This window comes from Rhopalosiphum maidis, chromosome 2 (genome assembly GCF_003676215.2).
Source record: "Rhopalosiphum maidis isolate BTI-1 chromosome 2, ASM367621v3, whole genome shotgun sequence".
NCBI lineage: Eukaryota > Metazoa > Arthropoda > Insecta > Hemiptera > Aphididae > Rhopalosiphum > Rhopalosiphum maidis.
In genome coordinates, this window is record NC_040878.1 from 13,082,021 (window position 1) to 13,106,078 (window position 24,058).

The window sequence follows — 24,058 nt, forward strand, 5'->3', positions numbered from 1 at the left end:
ATAAAAATACGGTTTAACGAGAAAGGAACATTTTTTTCAAACATACAACATACATATTATTTATTCTTTTTTCAATAATTATGACTGACTTTTCAAAATAAAAATATTTTCAATCGCAATACTTTGTTTTTATCGCATCCGTAAAATATATATATCGTATTATTATAATATTCTAATATTTCCAGACTATCTGAGTTACTATAATTATTGTTTCAAAAACCTATTTATTTTTACCATTTTATTAACTGAACAATGTAATTTAAAATAAATCACAGTGAGCTTATTTATGATTGAATATAGTATAACATTGTCATGTTACAGTTTTAAAAATAAAATGTATATGATATTTTGTATTTTATAGCCTCGAAGTCACCCTACAAAATTTCATCATTTTTTTTTTCACATAATAAAAATATTTATCGTTTCTGGACTGCGAGAACTTGATCCATATGACGTTTTATTTAAAATTTTTGATTTTGTCTCATTTTTTTTTACATGTCTATTTAATAAAATATAACATAATATAATGTTATATTGAAAACGTATTTTGTTTTATTGTTTTTTATTGTTAGTCTTTGTTTTTCACTTAGACAGATTCTTGACACGTTAGATGTATATCCATGTGCATTGGGTTTCAGTTAAAATAAATTGTCTAAGAATAATTTATATTGGTAAACTATTTATTTCTACTTTCCAGTTTCTAATAGAATATGTCGATTTCGTGATTTTTGTCGTATCATCTTGCACATCCACTTATTTACTTTTTATCGACCTAAACCCCCCTGCTCTCACTATACCCTACATCTTAAACTTTTTCATTATTATTGACTGTATGTGTATACGTTTTATGTCAGTGTGTGCGTTGTATTTCTGTTAAGTCAAAAGTTGCAGCTTTTTAGCTACTTGAACAGTTTTGTAATTTCCTGGCGTTCCCCAAGAACCTGGTAAAATTGAATTTATTTTTGAACTGTCTTTGTGATGTTTATAATGCGCTTTCATTTTGGATATAAACGTGGACGTTTGAAGTTTGATAGTGTACTGAATATGTCAGAGTATACACACCATTGTACTGAGGACTGTCCATTGTTCTGTAAATCTTTTCTCAAATAAATACGTCATTGCATCTGCAGGTGAAATGTTTAAATAGAAATCAGTTTTCAGTAAAAAAAGTTGTATGACTAGTAGAATGGCGAATCAAACAATATTCCTTTGTTGGTTTCAGAAACATTGACAATTAATGCGTCAAATACATTTCAATGGGATCTAATACTATATTATTATCATCATGGTACAATAAAATATTTCAATCATTTGAGAAATATACACATAAATATAGTGTTACATATTATAAAAAATATTTATTATATAATCTCAGTGAATCACATAAAAAACGTTAAAGGTGCACAGTTCAAACACAAACGTTGAAGGATAGGTACATTTATAGTATAATATATAAATAGTTATTCCACGAATGCGAATTCAATATATGTATGAATTTCCTATTTCAAATACCTGCCTAAATATTCTATACTATATTAGAAAACCAGAGAACCGACTTTACTGAATGTTATCTGGTAAAATTATATCAACAAAGTTGCATACAATTATGCCACATTCTGTACATAACTATATTAAATGTTATTTTAATATGATATTGTTATAAGTTAAAATAAGGTAATACAAAGTAAAAAAAATGTAGAATTATACACAAATGTATCCATTAAAATTCATAATTAATAATAATTGTGGCTATTTTTATTTAAAATAAACATAAAATAAATATTGTATTCGAAAATTGATATTGATTAAATGTTTTGTCACGTCATATGCAATTAATTTTTTCTATGTATATAAGTAAATTCAGATTAATGTAACAGCCACGACGATATTTTTTATCAAAACTTACTGTAGTTTTAAATTCTAAGCAGAGCTATGAATGCATTGATTTACAATGATGTTTGTATGTATAAACGATAAATAATACACAAAACGCTTCAATTTTCAACATTTAGCATGGTTTTGGATAAAAAATTAGATTTAGTTTGTACTTTAAAGTTCAAAAAAGAAAAAATTATAAATTCCAAATGTTTTTCAAAATAGCCCAAAAAAAAAAAAAAAAAAAATTATAAAATGAGAAAAAACGATTTTTTTTTTGCAAAAATCTAGTTTAACAGAATAATTGATTTTCTTCTTTTTTTTTATGTGTGTTTAACTCAGAAATAACAGTAGATATTATCACTGAATGGTTTAGATGATCATTTTCTGTATATGGAACAATTTTTAATACATTTCTACTGTTTTTGAGTTATTTATTGACATTTAAAATTTTTTACAGTTTTTTTTCTATAAAATATGTCTATTAAAATATTGTTGCTTAGATCCTATATAAGTTGTTCATATACACTTGTATAAATATTCAAAATACATAGACACAATTTAATTTTTATATATATTTAAGTTAAAATTTGGAAGAAATTAGATATTTAAATAAGTACATTAATTATTTTGTTATAGTTCAAATATATTATTTCTGAAGACATAAAACTTTTAAGAATAATACAATAATATTCCCCCTTAAAATAAAAACAATATTCAGCCCGATATAAGTCAGTAAAATTTGACAAACTCATTGATAACTAATAAAAACATAAGAGAGATCGCCAGCAATATGTCATACATGTGGTGAGTTATTCGCCGTTTAGTATACCATAACATACTGCAGAATGTATTTGAAAGTTCAAAAATGTCATCATAATTCCTCAAATATTTGTGGAATCATTGAGTTTGAACCTCATATTTGATGAACTTCTATTAGACTTCTTCAATCACATATACAATTATAATTTAACTTAAATATGTTATACAATTAATATAATGCTATATTAATCCAATATATATTTTTACATAATATTTATAACTATACAATATTAAGCAATGTGTCAAAGATTATGGCCAAAGAGTTGCTACTGATTAATAGAATAAGAAAATAAAATATGAAATAATACTCATTTGCAATGTATAAGCCATGTTTGAATGACTAAGGTGATTTAAGTAAGTACTCCATGTGTCATTTCACGATTATATTTCCAGTATTTCCACGTTTAAGAAATAATGTAAACAAGTAATGTTTTACCAGTAGTTACAACGTATAACTATATACAATTTTAAGATTGTTGTGAATATATTTTGTTTAGGTAATCGCAGATTTTACCTCATCAGCCATATAATAATTCTAATATCACCGATAAAATCATATAATCATATTACATGCCATTTCGTTTTTTATTAATCACTTCTACTTTAAACAGTATATCTTATCTAACCACGTATTAATCGTCTTAAATTATCATCTCTCATTGAAAACGTCAAATTGGCCAGAAAATATAATACTTGCCTGATTTGCACACAGTAACATTTTTCTTAATAATTGGGCCTAGGATTTAAATAATAACGACAAATGGCTGCGACTTCAAATCCATGATACACCAATAAAACGTTGTAGCGTGTATCGATTTATCGACTTCTAAAACGAGCTTGTCGAAACCGTCGAAGAAATAAAAGCTCTTAATTTTAACATGATGATGAACACGTGTCTCGAATACAAGACCACTCAAAGACGACGAGTACATGAATTCAAACATTATCATATCCGAACTAGGTATGTACTGAACCGTACATGTCAAAGTCACATATTACGATAATATCAAAGGATTAAATGCGTTTCATTAAAATACTATATAGTGGTATATATTGTATAATACTCAAATAAAATTATTTCTCCATCAAATCTACTCTACTTCTCGTAAACACTTAAAGGGAAACCTCGCAGCGATCATCTATAGACAAAAAACGATTCTATAGTTTACCATTATACATTTGTGTGAAAAGACAAATCACTATATAAGGCAAATGCAATAATATTATGTTCTAACCTTCATGATATGACCATACACACGATTGATATCAAAATATATATGTTGGAAAAAGGTAGAATTTTCCATTCGTCAAATTTTACAATTTATATGTTTGATATCACCAAAAATATGGTAGCTAATATATTGAATTTATTTTCCGTGTGTTCAATCATACAATATCATAATATTTATTTATTGTATTTACATGAGTATTAATCTTTTAAAATTTTGTTATAATAAATTTATAAATTAATTATTTTTAAATTAAAATAATATACAAAATCAAATACTACAATACTTAATGGTAATTACAATGGTGACTTGCATTTGCATTAAACATATAATATACCTCGTTGGTTAATTTGATAGGTAGTTAGTGATGTAAATTGGGGTAAAGAATAGTGCATGAGAGCTGGTATTTCTCTGTGAATATTTAAAATTTATAAATTACGACGCTAAGTAGTAGTAAATTTAATACATAATAACCCATACAAGTATTTATGTTCTTACGTTTCTCTGTGATAAACTAGCTAGTATAATTCAAAGAGATCATTAATGAGTGCATAATTATGAATTGCATGGGAAACACCTAATAAAAAACCAGTAAAACGAAGAAATATACATTAGACCTTTTCTATTAAACAAATTTCATAATCAATATATTGTGGACTCCCAGTAATATAACTATAATAAAGAATTTTTAACCAATCAAAGTGTAATTATGTGCTTTAAACAATTTTTTAAGTTTTAAATCAGAATAAGCTGCCCCATTATAAAACCAAGTATTATAAAAGCTCTGCAATATATCATCTCAATAATAAGAGGCAATCGATTAAACAAAGTATTAAACTTAAAACTAATATCTAAAACACAATCAATACGTAAAATATTACATCCAAATCAGTGATAAGCATTTATTATGAGAATTTAATATTTACTATATACATATTATGATACTTATCGAGATTAAATGTCATTCCGAAAGACTTAAATCAAGAAATTAAACGACTTAGGTCACTTTGAAACTTAGTGTAATCATTTGAAGAATCAATCCATATAAATAGTCTCATGTCGCCTGTGAAATAAATTAATTTGTAGTTTACTAAGTTATTGCTTATACTATTGACAAGTAAAAAAACAAACGATGAGACTTAGCCAAGAATAAATTAGACTTTGTTCTAAATAATATGGAATAATAAAAACCAATAGACATTTATTTCCTCCATTTTTTTTTATAAATGAATCCAAGGGTTCTAAGAAGTTGTATTGCAGCTCAGTAAAGTAAAATAACTAAGCTTTTAAAAATTGTAAGCTTTTCTAAAAGATATTTTATAGTAACCAATTAATTTGTTGTAAAATGATGTATTGTATTTTTTTACAGTTATTGGTGACGTTATAGAGTGTCTATATAGAGTCTATTCATAGTGACTCTTGTCACAGCATTTTTTTAATTTAATATAAATAATTATATAATATGGTATTTTAGAGTCAATATACGTATAATTTTATTATTGAATCTCAGTATATCAGTTTTAATTATTAAGAAAAAAAGGAAAAATGAATTTTAAGTAATTAACCTAATTTTAGAATACTTAATAATGTCCTTAATTAATTATTAAATAATTATAATATAAACCAAAAAAAAATAATGACATTGGTATGAATAGGTAACCTTTAAGTTATTTAAATATTAAAAAGACCATACATCAAAAGTTTGAACTTTTGAGGTCTATTATGGAGTAACTAGCTTAGCTCACATCGCAAATTGATTAATAATTAAAGATGTACTTTGTTAAAAAATAACTATGACTTAATAATTTGAATACGATATTGGTCAAAATTTAATGACTACTATTAGTTTAGAGTATTATATTTTATTAAAATGTAATTTATCATATTTTATTGTTATTCAATCTCTAAACTATAAATTCGATCATATTAAAAAATAGTTTTATTAATAAAAAATATACAAATCATATGGAATCTATGATTCACAAGGTTAATTTAAAATTAAAAATACACGCATAACTACAGATTGGTAATTTTTCACAAACGATTTATATGTAAGATATATATGTATGTATAAATATACATAAAAATCAGATGATATATTAAAAATTGAAAACACATTCAAATATTTATTTATGAATTTTAAGACGTATAGTTTGTAGAAATTTTTCTTTATTAATTCTAAAATAAATACAATGCACAATGCATATTTAAACTCATATAAGTACATTCTATTCTATTTGTATATGCATGGTTGGAATACTAGCTTAAATGTGGAGATTATTCTACAATCAAGAACTAAACTTTGGATTTAACTCTTTTGTAAGTTTAATTATTATATTATTTCGAATTGGAGAATCATTTTGAAACCGACAATTTATCATCCGGAAATTTAATACAATTCACTCTACACTTTATTGTGTATTTTTAACGTTCAAAAAAACAAGTATTTAATTTTATATTATTCGAAACACCAACCACTATTTCTTTTTTATTTACGTTTCATTATTATTGCGGATAAAATTTATTTTGCTCATTTTATGTAAACACACTGAAAAACGTATTGATAACGGACAAATGGTGTCCAAAAATAAAAATAAAAAAAAAACAATGTGCTTTAAGTTCAATATTACGAACTAATAAAATTGTTCTCTTTTACTAAAAATGGTTTGTATTAATGTCTGTTTTAATTTTAAAATTAATTATTTCCCAGCTAGTTTTATGACTCTTTTTATAATATTTTACTAAAATTTATATAATATGACATTTATGCATATTATTAAATTAATAATAGTTTCACTAGAAATGATTAATAAATTGACAAAATATATTATTTTAAATGAATTTAACAGTGAATAGTTTAATAAATTTACATAAATTCAAAATAAAGTGATAAAATAAAACAAAATTCATAACCATAAATATTGCACATCACAATTGCAATTTTTTTTTTGATTTAATTTTTGTTTATACCTATATTTTTATTATCTATGCACTTTATGAGTATGTTAATTTTCATTTAAAAAAAAATAGGTACACCAATACGTTTGAAAATGAATTAAACAAGAAAAATATTCCAAAAGACAGTATTCATGACATTTCTTAAATAACACCTTATTTCAGAATAATGATAATGCAATTAATATTAAATGTCAATTAACGTGCGTTGTCCGTTTAAATGTGCATAATAATTTAGGTGCCAAGACAAAAATTAATTGCGATACAATATTTGTATTATGTATATAATATTCGGTTTAAGCGTTTATACGGCTGACCACGTAGTGTAATAGTCAGGATATAATTTCAGGCAGACCCTCCCCCCACCAATGTAAAATTACAAATATGTTTGTGTGCTGTACTGTAATAGATGCTATAAAGGCTATATGGCTAACTTATAACCTATAGGTACTCTCTAATATTCTATAATAAATCATATCATTAAAGGGTTATTGTTCAACAGTTATAATGGGTATGAGTAACAATACAATTTGTAACGTCCTTTTTTAGTGGCAACATTTTCAACGTAATATCGATAAAAATTTGAAAAATTTATAAACGAAAATAATTATTACAATAAATGTTTTTACGATTTTAATACGAAATACGATTTAAATTAATTAACTATAAGGCGGCGGTAAGGGGTAGACCACACTATATTGCTACATTTATACGTGGATCACAAAATATATTTTAATTAACCTTTTAAAATTAATACATTCAAATTTAAATCCATGTCGCCAATGTATGAATAAGAATAAGTTTTTCTTGTATTTCAAAAATAAATATTAGTTTTCATTTATGTAGGTAGGTATCTATATTCTAAGCGTGTGAATAAATCTAAAAGAAATTTAATGTTTACACTACATAATAATACGCATATAGTGTATGATGATTAGTAACAGTATAATAATGAGACTTACCCCAAATTTCTTCGACGATCTCGGTCTCTCGCTAATTTGGCCCTACGTCTTAAACAGCATATCACCATTAGCGCCAACAACGGAAAACCCAAAATGCACGACACCATTGGTATGATTATTTTCTCTGGTGTCACTGAAATCATAAAATATATTATTGGCATATAAGATTATTCCGTTTTTTGAACTTCTCATTTGAAGTCTTACCCGTTGGGTAAATAATTATGGTGGTGAACTTTTTGTTCTGATGATCTATGCCAGCTGGAAATTCAGTATCACTTTGACTAGTAGACATTATGACGACAGGTATTTGTTATAAACTCCTAAACAAAAATAAAGTTAATTATTAAAAAGTTTTACATTTACGTACTAACATCTTAGTGCATACAAATTTTAGTGTTTTAAAGCAGGGATTTAAATTATTATCGATTCGCCGATGACGAAATATTTAAAAATAAATAAATCTTAGACTAAAATTGAATGTACGCAACATAATTTTATTGATATCAATACAATGATACAAAAAACATACACTGTGACGTCTTTAACACTCAATCGCACGTGATAAAAAAAAAAATGGGACGTTATATTTCTGTTGTTGATGTAAATAAAATCATGCCAACAAAAAAAAAAATGATAATAAATAAAAATGATAATAAAATAATAATAATTTATGATAGAATAATACATTATAAATTTCAACATATACGTTTCAGACTTCGAGTTTTATATACTATAATTTATATTTATATGATGTAAAAAACGTTTTACACCATAACAAAATTTATACTCCTGTTAGGTACCAAAATGTATAATACGGAAACCCATCACTGTTGTATTGCGGCTAAAGTCTATCCTTTATTATACCGTTCACCAAAATTGTTAAACAGGTGAAACAGCCACTAAACCCGAAACTAATGAAAATATATTATTATATTTTGAAATATTTTATGCGCACACCGTTGCAAACGAATGCGTTTATAATAGGTCACTGCTTTTTCAGTCGGCACTTTCTTTATTATTTCTATGTCAAACCACTATACAATAACCTCGTATAAATGCGTGTTATATATTTATATACCAATGATTAATAGTGATGTAATACATACAATAAATTATACACTTTATATTAATTATACGCTTCGTGTTCGTTTATTTGAACTATTGAAATTAAACATCATATTTACCAAAACAAAAATATATGAATAGTTTTAACAGTTCAATTTTATATATGTTGTGTGTGTGTGTGTGTGTGTGTAAGGGGAAATAAAATGATCCATAAATTTTGTGATTTTTTAAAGTATTTATAATCTATAGTAAAAACATTTTTAAATTATCATTGAATCAAATACAAATTAATATATTATTGTTAAAAGAAAATTCAAGCGGTTGATTCATATGGGAGGTCGTTGAAGAAGAGCAAAGTTCGCAGTATCAATTGTTATAAAAAAGAGTTGTAATCCCCTCCCCATTGCGGTACGTTATTTTTTATACTTTTCAGTATACAGTTAAAATATATATATCATAAATCATATAATATACCTCGATTTTATGTTCGTAACTTATTAATATTTTAATGGATTTCTAATTAAGTTTACAAATTAATTTGTATTATATGGTTTTGTATGGTAGCTTAAAATTCACTATATTTTAAGGGTTTTAACTTTAAGTGTGTATCAACAAAAACCAATATAAATCCAAATATAATCTATATAATTCAATATTTACAAAAACATTTTCACAGTACAACGACGGTAAACAAAACGCGAAGTACCTATAACGTAAATTATATAATAATAGAACTGAAAAGTTTTTTGGGTCAAAACTATTTATTAAATTTTATCGGAAATACATGTATCATTTGTACTTCACAGAATACATATAAACTGTTTTTATAAACTTTTAAAAATTACAAATTTAAAAAAAAAAATGTATTATTAGATATTTCACAAACGTCGTGTACCTAACTAAATATAAACTAAAACATTGTAGTGGCTCTCTGTAGTTTTTACATACAACTATTCACATCACGAGATAAGAAACATTTTCCATAAATAAACAAATACATATTTTTCTGATACTTAACATTATAAATTATAATATACTAATACATTTTTGTATTATGTCATACAACACAAATTCATAAAATTTAATTATCGTAGATTTTTAAATAGGAAAAATGCGCATTGTTTCCGCACTGTCTAATTTGGTTTAAAATATAATAAATACAACACATATAAATACGTAATCTAATTTTATAATGTAAAAAATAGATGTAAATAATATAATATGTCTTTGATAATATTACGTTTTTTTTTATGATATAAATTAAGTGGGTAATGCATTTTTCCGTTATTTTTAATCAAATCGTATAGTTAAAACTCTAAAATCTACGCATTACAAAAATAATTGTAAAATAAGTAAAAATAGGTATGGTTTATATACGTGTATAATATTATTGTGCAAAATAATAAATGGAATTTTCCGTCACATTTATTATTCCCGCACTTCGCGTTTACGCCTCGAAGGATTTATGGCATAATCGTATAAAAGTACAAAGTGCCGTATAAAATATAATTACAATTTTAAAAAGCTCAAGTTGCAAGTATATACAATTCAAATGGAATATGCTGTTGCTGATTGGGATGATGAGCAAAATAATATAATAAACTTGTTAACGTATCCTCGATGGATTTAAAACAACGCGGGGGAGAACGAACGTTTTTAAATTGAATCGTATGTACATACCTGCTTGCATTTTCTTCGAACGGTTATGTTTTCTATATCAAACAAACGGGATATTCGTTATTTTAAACGATTTAGAAAAAAAAAAAAATTTCATCACGATATTATAATATAGATAGGTACCTGTATAACCGTTTTCGATAACATTATCGTTTTCACAACATACAATATTATGATATAAGTACAGATACTTTGTTATTATTACAATATAATAATATTACGCGCATCCCGCAGAACAACCGCTCTTATCGGCTTTGTCGGTTAGACTGCCAAAAACAAAAAAAAAAAAAAAAAACGGTTCTTTTAGTATATTATTATTATGGCGGTTGCTATTTTTACTCGCACTACACGGTATAGACCCCGTGTAGAGCGAGATTAAACATAGGTATCTGTATACCTATATATCGCCACTGGCAAAAACGTTTCACGTCAAACACGATATAAGCCGGTTGATGACGTATACAAGGTGATTTTGCAAACATCATCAACCGTCAATTCTTTCTTTATTATAGTGTATTTATTAAAATAGTGATTTTTTAGAGTTCTTAAGTATATCACTATTTACTATACTTAATATGCTATTATTTATTATTATCAAATAGATTCTCAGATTATTTAAAACATTTTAAGAAATGTTCAGTATCAATATAAATTAAATTTTGGTTAGACGAGAACGATTTTTAATGTTAATTTCTAAATTGTAATGTATCAATATATTAGTACTATTGATTATTTCAAATAATAGTGTTTTTCATATTTATTCGACTGAAAACTAATTTGTTTTTATTATATCTTATTTTGATAAATTATATATTACATTTTATTAAATAATTAAAGTAATAGAAAGCTTATAGGTGTAAGAATCTAATTCATTTGAAAATGGTAAATTCTAAATTAAAGCTTAATAGCAATCAATAATTTAACTTTAAATTTTTTCAAATAAATCGGTCTTACGAATATTGGGTATTTGACATTTGTATACAATGCGATAAATCATGCAGTTTATTATTCTGTCACGTAAGTAGTGAATCAAATATTACAATTTATAATAATCTGATAAAAAAAAAAAAAAAAAAAAAACATTTAAAAAGTCTCATTGCAAATACATTTCTGTATAAAATGTAATTTAAAACTATACATCTCTGTTTTAGTACAAAACAAAACGAAAAAAATAGCACTACTACATTAGGTATTTTATTATTTGTATATTATTATATAGTTCTTGTTACCTACACATTTTTTGAATTCACAAAATATTATAAAATTATAACTCACTTACAATTGATATGTATAATAACACAAACCTACATTATATATACATCATACACAGTATATCTTGATTATAATTTATAGATTACTCTTCTAAAAGAATTATATAGAATGACTTATATTAAATATTATTTCTTCATAAGACTCAAAATGTACGTTCATTCTATATCTGGAAGAATATTATTCAACTGATTTAGATTGTATTATAAACTGAATTAATTTAATAAAAATAATTGTGTTATTCAATTTAGGCTGTAGTTATCAATATAATATCTGTACTTATAGTGTAAAGAATCTTTTTGCTCTCCGAAAAATTTATCTCTAACTTAGTGAAAAGTAATGCTAGTGATAAATAAATATTAATACAAATAAGATAAAACATCTAGCATTATTCTTCACTGAAGTAAATTTTACAATATTAATAGTTTAAAACACTTATGTAAAAAAACAAAAAACTAAAGACATTTGAAATTCCTTAAATACGTGCACGTTAATATTATTGTACCTAATGAACTATTTTATATATTTCTTAAAAACTATAAGATAAGACAATGTTGTGAATTAAGCTTTTTTATTCAAAATGTTAAACGCTGCATGTACAATAGTTAAAGTAATAAATAAAAAGAAACATAAGTTGTAGGTACAAAGCTCATGTGCGTTCAAGATAAAAAAAACAAATATATTGTTATTGCTTGTGATGTTAATGGGCAGTTAACGTCTGAAAAAGCAACGCTAAACTACATTTTTGGTTTAAAATAAAATAAATCATTTCAAATCATTAGGAAATATTCTTTTTCAAATAAAAATTATTTCAGTAAAATATACTTAAACGTTACAAGCTACTATCATGATAAGTTATATACATATGTAATCAAAAAATCAAAATATATTCATTATATTTATTCAAGTTAATTATAAAAATCCACACACATTGTATCTATAAATATATCATTATTTACCATTAATGTTTATCACACTGAACCAATGGCAGTTAAAAATGTTAATAAACAAATATATACATTTATAATACTTTTAGTTTAAATATTTAATTATTTAAATCCCCTTTATTAACCCTTCATTTTCAATGAGCTATAAAATAGATTTTTATTGAAAAACTCAAAGTTAACATTAAAATAAAAAAATAAATCAAAAAATAAACGATGTAGTCGATTATATTTTCATATATGTATTATCATTTATATTAACAGTGTGTAGATAAAAAAAGGACATAAATAAAATTATTTACATTATTAGTTTTAATATAAAGGAAAGAAAAATGAACATTGTTTTTATGATTAAAATGCTCTAAATAATACTACCAGTTTAGGATTTTTTGTTGATAACATAGCGAGACAGAAAAAGCGATGATATTTGAAAATTCAATGATCAAGACAAGTGATAAAATAGCTTAGTGAATGAAAATTTATAACGGAGAACGTAGAAAATACTTTACAGAGATTCCTATACAAATGCACAGTGACTCAGTAAAAATACGTTTGATGAAAAACTGATATTGTATACAATATTATTTGAAATAATTACCATAAAAATTCGTTCAATCAAAAATATGTTTTTAGTGTAAATTACTGCGTAGTCGTAGTGTGTAGTATAACATTTTTAAATTTAAGCTCAAACATTTTACTACTGAGTTTGTGAGTATACCATTTAATTCTTTAATAATGATATTTAAGTAGTTATTTCTTTAAAATTTACGTTAATTAATTAATTATTTCTGATAAATCTAAAATAACATACCAGACACTATAATATGATTCCACAGATATACCTTACGTATATTATTATGTTAATTTTTTTAACATTTTGTAATCCGAGGACATTAAATTTAGTAGATAAATAAAATAAATAATAATATTACATGATAGTCTTGAATTTGAAACAAGTTGGTATTAACTATACAACGTATTAAGTATACCTGCATATGCACAATGTATTAATTTATTTTGTGTAGTTATAATCTAAAATTAGCGATATTGATTTTATTATTTTATATCATATTTTAGAAATTTAGATATACTTAAATCAAGGCCGTAACTGGTGGGAGGGAGAGTCCAAGGGTCCAGAACTCCCAACGATTTTTTTAAAAGTAGCCACATTTAACTGGTAATACTGGTAAATATAGTTTATTGACTATAAAAATTAAGTGTCTATATATATTAAAAAAAAAAAAAATATGTTGGACCACCCCGTTATTGTTTTTCAGTTACGACCTTGACTTAGATATTAGGTATTCTATAAAAACATTTATGTTATGTGAAGTAGGTTTTGCTAATTCACTGTAATAGATACTCGTAGTACCTATATTATATTATAGTCTGTCTACGTGCACTTTTATTATGTTCAATATTTTATAGTATAATAATATATACACCACAAGATAGACAGGAAATGGCTTACTACCAAGAACCCGTACACTATACTATATGATACTTTATTTATTCGAAATAACTCGACCATGGGTAAAAAACAAAAATTCAAGTACCCGATGTCTGCTGTGTTTTCAAATTATTTCGTAGCTTACTTCTATTATATCTTATCACAAATATACTACATAAATAGTAAAAATAAATTTAATATCATATACACACATATATATAATTATAAAATCAAATTGCCAGAGAAAAATTTAACATAAAAATGTTTTTAATTAAATATTATTATACTAAATAATTTCAATATCAGAACATTAAGTTACCATATGATAATTTTTTGAGTAGATTTTAATATTTTATTATTATTATTACCATTTATTCGATTATCTGGAGTAGTTATGTACACGTATTTTGTCAAATATCTTACAATAGAATATTGATGTTTACAATATTTAATAATTATGATTAAAAAATAACCTAAAAAATAAGCGTGCGTGAAAGATCGCGTGGCATACAATGTGTTAATACAACAAACTTTGAACTCCGATAACAACAACTTCAGCGACCTTTATTTGAAAGCGAAATAATTATATTAGGCAATATGTCATTCAAAAGTACTGAAAAGATAAAATAATTCCATTGGTTTTCAAAATACGAAAATTTTTTTTATTTTTACACGGATTACAATAGTAATACGTGCGACCTATGCAGGGTTAATGATATAACTCTCAATAGTATACGTTCCTTTTGATTTTTCTGATTTTATGGTATTTTTCACTGAAGATTTGGAAATAGTGTTTCATCTAAGACAATCGTATTACGAAGATTTAATGGTTTACACACTACAGCATTCTAGAAAGGTTATTCAAAACTGAAATATTAGAAATCGTTCACGCAGTCTTGAGGAAATATATAAATTGAAAATTATTCGTAATCAACCATGTATGTAAAGCCAGCTAAATGGTTATGATTATTTAAAATATTTCAAAGACCATGTACTAGAGATATCAAAGAATATCATCTCTTCTTAATCCACTTCAGGTACTGTAAAAATAATTAAAACACTTAAAAATAATCTCTATACATCCCTTGGCTCATAATTTGTTAAAACTTGTATAATTTTCAATAAAACATAATGAACATAAATGTTTTTGTGGTAGGTATTTTGGAATTTCTTTCTTTGTTATTTAATTATATTACTAATTTTATCGTTTTTCATCTACTTACGCCATTATTTTTGTTGTGTTTCAGTCTTGAAATCATAAGGATGATAGGATTTTAATTAATATTATATGAGTTCCATTAATATATTGTATCAGTAAATTTAATAACCGACGATACTTAATATTTTAAAGACTTAAAATATTTTCTCGAGTACCTACTTACAAATTATAATAGATACAAATTTGTTATTTTAAGCACTCACTATTTCATGCATAGTATTTATTTTTTTTATCAATATTGAATATATTATATTGTATGTATCAGGTATATATTATATATTCTTGAAACATACTATCTGTTTTTATACGTATTTGATTGTAACATTTGTAGGTGACAGATATTTGTTGCATCGATTAACAAAGTATGATTTGTGTTTTTTCATCTCGCCAATATATTATATACAATATACATATCATAGTTTAATATTGATTTAATACTTACTATATATGCACTTAAAGTTTAGACAAAGAAGCTGGTGTGGTGTACTAGATAAAATTAAACTGAGATAAAACAGCTTTCACAAAGCTGAACATGCTTTATACTAAACTTTATAAATATCTAGTTATAATTAGTTGCTACCCATTATTATTGTTTTTTTGCTTATCCTGAGCGTGTACAACATATCGGTATATCATAATAATTGTTTTTATTTAACAATTAGTTTTAATATAATTATATTTTGTTTGCTGTAAATTAATGTAATAACTTTAAGTGTTTTCTATTTAAGAAAAATTTCTTAATAAACAAACAATTTAAACAATTTACAAAAAATATACATTTTTTTCTGAATAAAATGTAGAACTAAATATATTTTTGAGTATGTAAACAAAAGTGTAGAACATTTGTTTAAACATATGTTACTGACAATAACTGATATGAGATAAGCTTTATTTTAAATAATAATGTTATAATAATAATTAATATTTTAATAAACAATAGTCATTTTGTACCTTTATAGGTATTGCTGTTATTTTTTTCAATTTTTTTTTTTAATGAATATATATATATATATTTTAATTTACTTAGTTCATATGCGATATAAAATGTTTTATGAAAACGATTTAATGATAACAAGTTAGGCTTAAATAAATATTAAATGTCATGGTATAATTATTGCTGGGTAGGTAATACAAAGAGTATCCCGAGTATTACATCATGTGAATTGAATAAAAGTTAAAATATCTAGATGTTACATTTTACCCCGAATAATACGATTTAAAACACTGAGCATTCTCGATATACAAAATTATAATGAGTATACTGTGCGCTCGCTGCGCGAACAAATAAATAATTGAAAAATATTTTACTCGATTAATTAATTAAATATTTTATTCATTGTTCTTACATACTGTACAATGTACAATAAACTACTAAGAATAATTAATACAACGATGAGTAATGCACGTGTGTTTGATACTACGCTTTATATATATATATATAGCCATACAGCGCATCAAGTTTGTGTTTATTAAAATGGAACACATTATTATGTGCATACCGCTTCTTCAATCTTAATATTAAAGTAATATTCCTCCACAAAATGATCATTTATTGTGCATAACCGTCGTTATGTAATGTTATAAGGTTTATACAGCCATGTTAATACACGGTCATAACAATGATTTGAAAAAAAAAAAAAAAATGAAAATTTTTTATTTCGTTAAATTTACTTTGTTAAATTTATCGGAACTATTACGTAGGATACAACGAGAGTATATAGTTATCATCGTGGTATATACGCGTGTCTGCGCCCGTAAGACGACCGCAACGCACGGGAGTTAATAATGCGAGTAATCGTTTTTTCTACGTCCACCGTCCGGCAATCCGTGAAAAGTCTTCCGGACAACCATCGCCGAGTAAATTATATGACCGTTGGTGAGCTACGATGAATTATTATAGGCTACTCGTTGCACATACAGGTATTACATGTGGGCTTTGCGACATCATCCTAGGTTTAAATTGCATACGATAAAGCGTCGGCGCCTAAAAACCGACGTGATTAATCATGCATTTGTGAACAGACTTAGCCCCGAGAAGGTTGAGATATGAATAATACATACTGCAGACTTGACCTTGTTAGTCGTCTGCAGAACCATTATAAGCCATAATAATTCGTAATTTATCCCTTCCGCGGTTTCACGGAGACGTACCCGTTTACTTTTATGCTCAACACTTTTATACTGCGTAGATAACATATAACATATTGTATTATATATTTTATTTTATTTATGGCGTGTTTTTTAATACTATGTACGTCAACTTAGCGTAATGCTTTCGACAGTTTATAAGAAGTATTAAAAAAATAAATAAAATAAATCATACGCGTCACTTTGTTTAAAAAATCATTGTACACAATATTTTTTTTTTCGAAAATAAAGTGTATGCATAACATTATAATATCAAAAATGCCATATAACCATACAATTATTATGAAAAACTAATGAAAAAATAAATCACTTTTTATTTTTGGAATTATTATACATATATTATTAAAACCAAGTATGCATCTATTTACAAAAGTTCATAAATATGAAATCACAAACGTTCCATTAGTTTATTTATTGTGTAAAAATACGATGATTAATTATTAACTTATAGTAAGTTAAGTGTGTATACTCCATTTTATTTGAATTATAATACTATACCAAAACATATGATTTATTCATAAGTTATAAAAAACGAACAAATAAACGTTTCTAGTGTGAACTTTTATTTATTTATTTTAAAGTACCTACTATAGGTACATATTATTTATTATTTCATTATTTCATATGGTTTCACTATAAGTTTAACGGTTTAAAATATATATAAATTCTTAAAATTTATTATTAAATTTTATTTTTTGCATATTTTAATATAATGCGAGGCATATTTTATACTGCGAATTAGTTTAAAATGATACCTATAGGAAATGCGCTATTTTAAAATATGTTGTTATATGGTTTATGTCAATTTTAAACATTTAAAAAAAAAAAGGATATTTAATGAAAGGCTATTCAAGTTCAAATGTAAAACTTTTTTTTAAATTATAAATTATAACATCTAATACAAAGTACAAAGTGTGCCTAGGGTATTTTAAATCGTGATAATGAAGTTTCCATGCTCTTTTTCTATTGAACTTTGTTTTTAACTTTAGAAAATAAATACTTAATTTACATTTTTTAACAACAATAGTAAAAACTTCATAAGCTGACATTTAAATAATATGTTAAAAGAAGTTGAGGGCAAATAGTTAACCACTGTAGTGTATAATAAGTTTCAAATGTTTCTCTTCATTGAGTAAGTCATTATAATATTTTTTTTTTATATTGTAACTCAATGACAAACTATTGAATACTATAAATGATTTTGTGGCGAGACGGGCTGTCAATCTATGATCTATATAACTAAGTATATTAGTTCGTGATATATTTTTATATAGGTATTACTATTTAAGTAACTAATTTTGATATTAGTAATTATAGTAGGTTGGTTTAATTTTTTCCCAAAACATCATACAACTTATATTAAATTATTATAAATGTATAATTTTCAAAGAATCTACCTTACTGTAGAACAAAATTAATAGGTTTCTAGAATAAATAAGTAATCAGTTAAAATTGATCTAAATGTTCTGGAAATGTTTTTATATTTATATTTTATGAATGAACGCCTAACAGCTTTTACAATGGTAGTAATAAATGACATAATAATATTATAACAATAAAGAACATAAAAAGATAGTTTAACAAAAATAAAAACAAACGACAATTGTATTAAGGCCAAAGATCAACATTATTATTATTTAAAGAGCGCATGGCTCTGATTAAGGGATCATTCATAAAAAAATTGTACCTCAAAGCAGGAAAAAGAAACGGCTCTTTGCGATAATATAATGATATACGTAAAAGATTTGAGTCACTGCAAATTATATTTTTGAATTACAAAAATTAGTTAATATAGTTATTCTTTGTTTAAATATACAATTCTATCTAAATTGACAATTAAATGTCTTAAAACAATGTTTACTTATTTATCAGAATATACTACGTACAAGAAGATTTGTACTAGATCGTCAAGCTTTTTTTAAAAAATTAAATATTTTATACATTTTTAATTACATACTTAATAATTAAAAAATGTTTGTAATTCTGACTTATAAAAAAAAAAGTTCTCATGTATCTTTAATGGGCTTTTTTTTAAACAGCTTTAGTAAAAACTTTTGAGGAACATTTTAGAAAACTTTTAAGTTTTTTGATCAAGTGAAACATTTTCCCTTTTCCCAATTATCAAGAAAAGTGGAAATTTTAGTCCTAAAAGTAACAACTAGATTCAATTTCATACTTAAAAAAGATATTAAAGTTGAAAATCTAACCATTTTTATTACTCCAATAAGTGATGACAGGCACAAAAAATAAAAATGCACATTTTTGTAAAATCAATAAATTCATCACTCTTCTTTAAATCTAAAGTAACAGTAGGTTTTTTTAAATACAAAATATTATCATATACAGTTTAAATATATCGTCATATTTAATTAAACTATAAGTAACTAAATATGCATTATCCAATTACCATAAACCTACTTTACTAAAGTATGGTATATCAACTTGATATACTAAAAAAAACTGTGTGTCGGACGCATTTTTTGAGTTCGTTTAAACAATTAAATTTTGTGTGAAAATATTTAAATATATATTTTGTCAATACGTATTATTATTGAGTTATTTTAGTAGATAATTAATTAATATAATTAATTAAAAATCAATATTTTGGTAACACATTTTATTAATTTTTCTATTATCTGCTCTCAATGATCAAATAATTATGACCATATAGATTCTATATGTGAACATCAGACATCATGTTTAATAGTAAAATGTCTTCCTAACTAGAAAACAAACTCTACGACCAATAAAATTATATTATATTTTCCAAATTCCGTACATTATTTTTTGGATACCTAATTTACTTATTTGATTAATAACTAAAAGAAAAGCAACCTATTTAATTGAAATTAATTTATATAATATTCATACTAAAGCAAAATGTATGTTGAACAAATACAAGACTAGTCGGAAATTTCAGAATAAAGAAAACTATTAATTCTATAAATGAGCATTTATGTACCTACACTGCTATTATAGTGTAGTGCAAACGTTGATGTAATTAATAAAGTAAAAGGGCAAAATAATCGAGTTAAAGAAAAACTAACTTAGTTAAATCTGTCGATAGAACAGTTAAACAATTAGAAATATTTTATATAATTATAATATATTATGAAGAAGAATTAGAATGTAAATATTTAATATGTTTTAATAAAAATAGTCAACAAGACAAACAAAAAAGCATAAAAAATATTTTTTTTTATTATCTTTAAATTTAAGACCAATTATGACACATCATTACTTATAAAGTTATAACTATTAAATTGTATTATTTTCTTCCTTAAGGTATTATATTTTGATTGTAAAATTATAAAATAAATAAATAAATGTGATGATAATACGAGAAGGAGAATAATGTTTTATGAAATAAATTATTATATAAATTAAATGAATATTCATATACTTGGTCATTGTGTTATATTGTATGTTTACATTAACTATAAAAAAATAAAACTATAATATCTTTAAGAGATTTGGAAAATTGTATGATTGTTGTTGGTTTTTCATTAACGCGTCAACATTGTGGGTGTCTAAATGTGGATTTTTAATAAAAACCAATTTTTTTTTATTTTTGTTGTAATTTAGTTCTGTTAAAACTACATAATATTATCATAAAAACGAAATAAACGTAGCGATTACAGTTCAAAGTTTAAACGTGTCTTGTTATTTGATTCAAGCACGTAACGTCTTCCGCTTTTGTTCTTATATAGAACTGCAGTATATTTAACTTGACAGTGGTCATAAAATATATTCGTGCTTACGACTTTTAAATGTAATATCGCACACAGTGTAAAACCCTGATGACAGAAAAATATCAAACATTTACTGGTTCATTATCATTGACCCGTTGAAATAAATAGAAATATTTCTTTATGAATGCAAAATAATAATAATAATGGTGTCGTTATAATAAAATATACAATAAAATAATGATAAGAATTTTTATATTTATAGCACGGATTACGTATTAAATGCATGATTTGCAGGTAAAAATTATATAGATAAACTATATTACAATTTATAAATATTATTTTTGTGATCATTAGTATAAATCGTTCTTGTAAATCTTACATAATAAAAATATATTAATATTTACACTGCATACAACTTGGCCTAGTATAATACTAATAATATAGAAAATTAAAATTATAGTACAATTTATTATATTTTAAAATAATTGTTTCAAAGGTAATTACACCAATAAGAATAGATATAGGTATTTTAAATGATATAATAAATGGTAAATTTATTACATAATTATTATTTTATTCTATTAATATATTTAAATTTTACAATTATTTCCTATATCACTATATCAGTTATGTGATCAAAGCTATGTCCATTACCAATACAAGTTTACCTAAAAACTTATGTTTCACAATAATACAATTATTAAAAACATTTATGTAAAATGTATAACTAATAGTCGTTAATACATAACATACATTATATTGAACGTTATCGTTAAGTGTATATTGGAAAATAAAGTTGACAATTTTGAATAATCAGTAGTTGTTTTCATAAAGCACGGAAAAATGTATTTTTGAAAAGAAAATGGTTAACAATTTTTTTTAACATTTATTTTAAATACACAATCTATTAATCTATTTATAGTAACCTCGTGTGAATAAATGATTTATATGACAATCAGATAAAGAAAAAATGAATTACAAGCAGTAACACCTTTGAAGTGATTTTCATTTTTTTTCATTCTAAGTCTACACCTGTTTCTTTTTAACCTTCTTGGAGGATTATTTGGGTTATTTTTAGAGTTAAGGGTAGGGAAAAAGGATAAGTGAGCTTGAAAGATTTGAAAGGTGAGAATAATAGATTTCGTAGGTAAATATTGCTACTTCTGCGACTGTTTGAATTTTTAAGTAGAGTTGGAGAGTATGATTTGAGATTTTATGAAGGTAGCATATTTTTAATCATATGCATAATAAGACATTGATTAACCGGCTTATATTATATATATAGTATTATATTTCATTGCAACGCCACATAATTAGACTCCGTAAGATCATACTGGCTTTATAGGGGTTCTGTATAATATGGTTGCCGTTTGATTTTTAGACTACATTCGGGTAGCTTTTCTACAAATGGGTTAAGAGACGAAAAGATAAAATAGATATATGGAGTTTAATAGGAATATTATTTGTATATTTGATATTTTCCATCATATTGTTTAATATTATAAATTTAATTCAGTAAAATTTATTTTGTATTTTAAGTATTGTTATTACATTATATTGGGTGGCTTATAAATTTTAAAGGTAAGATTTGTTTTTATATTTTAATTCAACAATAAGTAAATATGTAATATGTATAAATATTTTTTTATTAGAAAACTTATAATCTGTAGTTAAATAAAACAATAAGTAATTTGAAGATGTATAAACATATATAACTTTGGTACATTTTATGAGGAAGGCTTTTATTTGATAGAACCTTTCAGAACTTGATGTATTTAATTTAAATTAAGATATCACTGCAGCAGCGTTTTTTGAAATGACAATGTGGGTTGTCCGGAAGTTTATGTGAGGGTAAATAGGAAATTAAAGGATACGGGTGGTATTAAAGTTTTGAGTGAAATTTCGTATTTTATTTTTTAGCTAATTGATCGATTATATCAATTTTTAAGTAATTGTGTAATGTGTTGTTTGTTAAATGTAAAATATAAAAATTTAAAATACTCGTAACTTGCTTTAAAATTAAAATATAAAAAAATATCGTCGGTTATACACAAATTGTTACCTTTTAGTTTAATAATAGGCGAATTAACATTAATATTAAAGTTAACAATGTAAAATGGATTCTACTGAATGAAAATTTGTTACGTTGTATATTTGAAAAATGAAGACAATACGTTGTACAAGCGCAGCGTATTCAATTAAAAATAATACGAGAACATTTTTCATTGTTAATTTTATTTTTTAGTTCAGAATACCGCTATTTCTTACAATATAAATGATTTTCTTTGACAGGTAGCTAATTGAGCATCATGGGAAATACAAATAATTCTGTCATCAAAAATTTGGTTGAATATGTGTATATCATGTATAGAATTAATAGGAATATGGGATAGCAGATAAAATTGCACCATAAAGTAAATAAACAAGAATAAGTGATGTTTTTGAGAGTTCAGAGCCTACCCTGGTAACACAATTACGATTTTCTAGGTATGACTAATATCAAAAAAAGTGGTTATTTGAATAATAAATTCGAAAACTGAATAAATATTTAGATAATGAATTGTCATTTATTTTGCTTTTAATACTGTTAAGGTTGAAGTTATTTGTGTAATCACAAATTCCAGTCTATGACTATATTTATAAGATAAAAATGATTAATTATAATTTATTGTATGATAGTTAGAATAAACGCTTAGTGAAACTTTCATAATGATTGAAGAAAAATTAAAATAATAATTTATACCATTATTA

General features: G+C 24.4%; 1 protein-coding gene across 4 annotated transcripts in view; it reads right to left on the bottom strand.

Moving 5' to 3' along the window:
• The window catches only part of LOC113552971, a 107,530-nt gene that overhangs the window by 26,483 nt on the left and 56,989 nt on the right, over positions 1 to 24,058 (bottom strand). For all 4 annotated transcript variants that reach the window (XM_026956041.1, XM_026956040.1, XM_026956038.1 and 1 more), the window contains 2 exons: positions 8,048 to 8,163; positions 7,844 to 7,976 (listed from right to left, as the gene is read on the bottom strand). In XM_026956041.1, coding sequence (XP_026811842.1) covers positions 7,844 to 7,976; positions 8,048 to 8,135 — 221 coding nt within the window. In that variant the 5' untranslated portion in view covers positions 8,136 to 8,163. The remainder of the gene's footprint in view (positions 1 to 7,843; positions 7,977 to 8,047; positions 8,164 to 24,058) is intronic.